Source organism: Arabidopsis lyrata, assembly GCF_000004255.2.
Source record: "Arabidopsis lyrata subsp. lyrata unplaced genomic scaffold ARALYscaffold_181, whole genome shotgun sequence".
Lineage (NCBI taxonomy): Eukaryota > Viridiplantae > Streptophyta > Magnoliopsida > Brassicales > Brassicaceae > Arabidopsis > Arabidopsis lyrata.
Window position 1 is genome coordinate 1 of NW_003302425.1, and position 6,035 is coordinate 6,035.

Here is a 6,035-nt window from a genome sequence, read left to right on the forward strand (position 1 = left end):
CGCCACTAAACATCTGGGACTTCATTTCCTCGGCTATCTGTTTGACGGGAATCGTCATGGCATACTACGCAGACACACAGCTTCACGAGTTTGTAACCGGAAACCAAAAACTCAAGGAGCAAGGAAAGCCTAAGATCCCCAATCTCGACACGGGTTTGTGGCATTACTCAAGACATCCTAATTACTTGGGAGAGCAATTGTGGTGGTGGGGATTGGTCATATTTGCTTGGAACCTTGGTCAAGGATGGACTTTGATAGGTGCATTGGTCAATACTCTGTGTTTGGTCTATGTAACAATTCTTGTCGAGCGTCGGATGGTGAAACAACAATACAGAGCTGAAGCTTATAGAGCATATCAGAAGACAACTTCGGTGTGGATTCCATGGTTCAAATCTCATGTTGCTGCTACTAAAGACAAGAACACTTGAGGAAGCTGTGATTAGTTTGTTTCAATAGGGTTTCTAGAGATCCTTAATTGTGTATTATGATCCTTTTTTTGGTGTTTTTTCCTCTCACTTTGTTTCCTTGGGGATGTTTTCTTTGGTCTGTGTAAATTTGCATTATAATGGGTTTTTCTTCCGTCTATTTGGGCTCGTCGTCGTCGTGTTAATAAGTGTTTTTAAAAATCATACTCCCTCTGTTCCATTTTGTTTGTAGTTTTAGGCTTTTTTTTTTTTGTTCCAATTTGTTTGTATTTCTCACATATCTATGCAAAATTTTACTTATTCCAACAATTTATATTTTCACAGTAATTAATTTAAATCAAAAAATAATTAATAAATTTTGGTCAAAGAAGTCCAAAAGTCCCAACTACTCTAACAATTGACTCAGTAAATAATTTATACTCCACTGCCACAAACATTCATGTACAAATAAAAATGCAAGAAAAACAAAACAAATCAAAAGATGGTCAACCAATGAACAAGACAAATCCTTCTGCTGCTTTCAAATTTGATCTTAATGAACCGTATTACGAAGAAGATGAGGAGATTCATCTGGGCAAAGCATCGGAGCAAGAAAAAAAAAAATCAAAAGATGTTCTACTGAACGAGATAAGTCCTTCGTCTACTCACAAATTTGATTTAAACAAACCTTATTTTGAAGAAGAGGAAGAGATTCATCCCAACGAAGCAATGGAACAACAAGTAAGTAAATCAGCAAATGTTTCATCAACCAACAAGACGAATCTTAGCACCACTCGAAATTTTGATCTTAACGAACTTCCTCCCAAGGAAGAGATGGACGAAGCTCTCGTGGAAATGCTGAAGCTTTTGCTACCTGGATATCTTTAAGTTTTCGTTTTGTTTTGGCTCTATTGTAAAATTTGAATTTTTTAGATTTAAACTGTTTATGAAAAATTTTGGCTCCAAATTTTAACTTTTTTAATAATTTGTTCATTACAAGTAGTACTTTAATTGGAGTGAAGAAAAGTTGACGTGAGTTTTTAGTGGCTATTCATCTTCTTCTTTTTTGTTGTTTTTAAGTAAAAACAAGTTTTATTAATTATCTAATTAATGATTTTTAACCAAAATTAAGTTTCCTTAATAATCGTGCTTTTAGTTAAAACTACAAACAATATGGGACAGATGGAGTAGTTATTTTATCTAGATATGAAATGATTTTGTTTTAGAAAATCACAAAAAAAAAAAGAGAGTTTTTCTCATTTGATGTATATTCGTCAACAACAAATCAAAAGCATATGCCAAAATGGTTAGATACTTGATAAAATTGTAGAATATACCATTAGAATAAAATATAGTTGATGCTATTTTATCTTTGGGAAAAAATCAAATCGAAAAATGCTATAAAAACAGGGTGCAACATAAACAAAAAAAAAAAAAAAAAAAAAACACATTATTCTCGTTCTCATCTCCAGTTTTCATAGTCACTAACCTAAAAGAATGGAGGAAGCTTGGAGGAGATTTGTTTTATTCTCTGTTCTAAGTGTTTCTTTGATCTACTTATGTCTTTCAACATGTCACGTTTCCGCCTACGGCTTCGGTAGAAGGCAGCTCCGGTTTAATACAGATGGTCGGTTCAAGATACTGCAAGTGTCAGATATGCACTACGGTTTCGGCAAAGAGACACAATGCTCAGACGTCTCACCAGCAGAATTTCCTTACTGCTCTGATCTCAACACCACCTCCTTTTTACAGCGAACTATCGCTTCCGAGAAGCCCGATCTCATCGTCTTCTCTGGTACCAAATTCTTCAAATAATATACAAAATTTTATGTGTGTAGGGTTTTACAATAATTTTGTGTTTTTATGCGTGAAAAAAATAGCCTAAAACAACACAAACAATGCAGGAGACAATGTATATGGATTGTGCGAGACAAGAGACGTGGCAAAATCGATGGACATGGCATTTGCTCCAGCCATCGAATCGGGGATTCCATGGGTGGCCATTTTGGGGAATCACGACCAAGAATCCGACATGACTAGAGAAACAATGATGAAATACATCATGAAACTCCCAAACTCGTTGTCTCAAGTAAACCCTCCCGATGCTTGGCTATACCAAATCGACGGTTTTGGTAATTACAATCTACAAATCGAGGGTCCTTTTGGCTCGCCTCTCTTCTTCAAATCCATTCTCAATCTCTATCTACTCGACGGTGGAGCTTACACGAAGCTCGATGGCTTTGGTTACAAATATGATTGGGTCAGAACCTCTCAACAGAATTGGTATGAACACACTTCTAAATGGCTTGAGATGGAACACAAGAGGTGGCCATTTCCACAGAATAGTACGGCACCGGGATTGGTTTACCTCCACATTCCAATGCCGGAATTTGCATTGTTCAACAAATCGACGGAGATGACTGGAGTGAGACAAGAATCTACATGTTCTCCACCTATCAACTCTGGTTTCTTCACCAAACTTGTCGAAAGAGGTGAAGTCAAAGGTGTTTTCAGCGGTCACGACCACGTCAACGACTTCTGTGCCGAACTCCATGGGGTCAACCTTTGTTACGCAGGCGGTGCCGGGTAACTTGCACTACACGCTGTTTTACTCATAAAACCCTTACTTGTGTAACACACGTTTTGTTTTAATTGTTTTAGGTATCATGGATATGGAAAGGTTGGTTGGGCGAGGAGAGCAAGACTAGTTGAAGCTCAGCTTGAGAAGACTAAGTATGGACGTTGGGGAGCTGTTGATACAATCAAAACTTGGAAACGGCTCGATGATAAGAATCATTCTTTAATTGATACTCAACTTCTTTGGTCCAAGAACACAAGTATTTAATATCAAATTTAAATTAACTTGAACATTTGGAATGGTATTTTGATCTTACTTTTTGTTTTATTGCAGTTCTTGAGCCAAATTTTGGGTTTACTTGCTCTACTATACCACAACACTGATCATGAAGCTGAGTACTTGTACAATGATATGATATGTTTCATTTTCTTTATTTATGTTTTGCCATCTATTATTTTGTTTAGAATAAGAAAGAAGACCATTCAGCTTATAATTTTCTGCTTTGTTACATTAGTTTTAATTTTATGACATGAGTCAAATTGGTTCGACTTGGTAAATTTAATAATCTCTGGAAATGTTTATAAAGAGTTTATAATGTAGGGACTGAGTGAGCAATATTAGAATACTGAAATCGCAGAGGTCAAAGTCAAACTTGGATATTACTTTACTTTGTCTCGTTGAAACGCCGTGACGTTTGAATGTTTCAATCAAAGATTGTGTGTTGTTTTTGTCTGGGATTTTTGCCGCCAACAGAGTCGAGAAAATCCCCAATCCTCTCCTCTAACTAGGGTTTTCAGTTGTCACGTCATTTCAATATAACGTTTTCTCTAGTTAATTTCTAAAATTCTCATTCACATCGATCTCTTGAGATATGAAGTCATCTTACGGTTTATATAATCCACCAAATCAAATTGAAACAAATCCAGGAATTACGAAAAAATAAATCACCAAATTTGATAATTAACGTTTATATATATCCTAGATTTTTAAGAGAGTACAAAAGCCAATCTTAAGCATGATTAAGGCTATATCCTAGATTTTTATTTTTTCTAATGTATCTATCTTTTTTTTTTTTTGGTCAGATCTAATGTATCTATCTTGCTAGACTAATCTAAAATTTTAGAGAAATTTCATAAATTGCCATTGTATGAATATTTTTAAAAATTTCGTGAACACAGAATCTATTCAAATGTACTACTACTCTACCAGAACTTTTCGTGAAACTTAATATCACAACAAATTATTCAGGGTTTATTTTTTATTAAGGATCGATGAAAACTGAGAACAAACAACTTAACCAACGTGATTCATTTGTAAAAGTAATAGAAGTATTTGCAAATTAAATCTCCCAAAAATCTATAGCTTAATCAGTGTTTATTGAAATGACAAAACGTAAAACACTATTTAATTATTGTTTTTATACACTCGCTAAAATGAAACTTCAGTAGATGCGTAACTGTAATCTTTCAATGATTTTTCTTAAAGTAACAATATGTACTATAATAAATGGCAATCTCTGGTACAACTAAAATTGAAAATCATTCAAATACGACTTATGCATGGAAACATGTGTTTGATGATAATAGATTAATATCACGACTTTAAAAACTTATATGTTAGCTATGGACGTATATATAGGACGTATGCATCTTTAAACTTCACCAAAATTCATTTGCAAACCTTTAGTATGAGATGAGTTAGCTATACTAGCATCGCGATGCATAAACCCTAAATAAATTTGAGATTTAACTTATGCGTTTATAAAATTATACCAAAACCATAACCATCATATGAGTAATGATTAACCAGATCATATAACTATAACTAGATGCTAGCTATAGTACACACATGTGATAATTAAATCATACTTCATCTGTTCCTAGATATTTGATGTTCTAGTGTTTTAGTTTGTTCCACAAAGTTTGATTTTTTAAGTTTTTTTTCTTTTTTAATTAATTAAAATTAATATATCGTAAACTTCAAGACGTAATGATTAACTGTTTTTAATACTATTGGTTCAAAGTTATTAAAAATTATTTAGTATAAAAAAGTAATTGAAAAATATTTAAACAATGATTGCTTCTTAATATATGTGAAAACTTTATAACATCAATCTTCTAGGAACAGAGGGAGTACTAGTATACGATCTACATATCATCATCACATGCATGTAATAACCTATGTGTATAAACATAATATTATTTACATTAAATGTGTCTCTGCAATGTATATATATGTATTGTGTAATATTACTTCAGGGCTCAGACCAAGAGACGCAAAGAGAAACCCAAAACACAAAGCATAACTGACCACAAAATAAAATTGATTTTTAGATTTTCGTAATTTTATAGCCTTCAGCTTTTGTTAATATAGGGTCTCATAATTTAACTAATGCATCAGAAAATATATGTGAAAACAGATCATACCTTTTTCAATCGCCCCAAGAAAAAAAGAAAAGAACGAAGCTCTTCTCTTTTTGCTAATATAGACATCACAATGATATAAAGAAACAAGATTTTTAATTATTGTTTTGTCACTGCCCATCTCCTGCAACTCTGCCTAACTAATATCCAGCAATAGCTTCAGAGAAAAAGCAGCAGCAGCAGCCATATTTAGTAACCAAACATAGAAACCCATCACCAAATTAATTGCAGGGACAATAATTAATGACCTACATATATACATATAAATACAAAATGCAACACACACACATACATATATAGAGACAATTCACTTTTCTAAGACAGCCCATCAAACTCTGAAACTTTCTGACCACAGAGACATACAAGAGAGACATGGGTTTACACTGATCCCAATCCTAGTTCATGTCTCTTCTTATAATATCTCACTTATTTGTACCCATTTTTTCCTACTCTATATACAGACTTGCAATCTTCTTACTTAATCTTTGATCTGTTTTGCCAAATGTAAATAATAATTTGATCCATTGGTATATAACTGATAGCAATGGAAAAAAAGACGTACAAATGCTAGAAGTACTACTTCATCTATATACATAATCAACATTTTCAAGAACACATAACAAAAGACTA

General features: G+C 33.4%; 2 protein-coding genes across 2 annotated transcripts; both read left to right on the forward strand.

Annotated features, from left to right (window-relative positions):
- Positions 1-5: 5 nt before the first annotated feature.
- On the forward strand, positions 6-629 carry LOC9298834 (the record flags this gene model as incomplete). The annotated part of the gene is made up of 1 exon (XM_002862708.2): positions 6-629. A coding segment is annotated over one exon (423 nt), but the record flags the coding sequence as incomplete, so codon positions are not given.
- Positions 630-1,712: 1,083 nt separating this feature from the next.
- On the forward strand, positions 1,713-3,434 carry LOC9298833 (probable inactive purple acid phosphatase 14). The gene is made up of 4 exons (XM_002862710.2): positions 1,713-2,199; positions 2,309-2,990; positions 3,066-3,241; positions 3,316-3,434. The coding sequence occupies exons 1-4, from the start codon at positions 1,902-1,904 to the stop codon at positions 3,363-3,365; spliced, it is 1,206 nt and encodes a 401-aa protein (XP_002862756.1). The 5' UTR covers positions 1,713-1,901; the 3' UTR covers positions 3,366-3,434.
- Positions 3,435-6,035: the final 2,601 nt, after the last annotated feature.

Coding starts and splice junctions, on each gene's coding strand:
- LOC9298833 (XM_002862710.2), top strand. CDS start 1,902: ATGGAGGAAGCTTGGAGGAGATTTGTTTTATTCTCTGTTCTAAGTGTT. Junction 2,991..3,065: donor TGTTACGCAGGCGGTGCCGG/GTAACTTGCACT, acceptor TAATTGTTTTAG/GTATCATGGATATGGAAAGG. Junction 3,242..3,315: donor TCTTTGGTCCAAGAACACAA/GTATTTAATATC, acceptor GTTTTATTGCAG/TTCTTGAGCCAAATTTTGGG.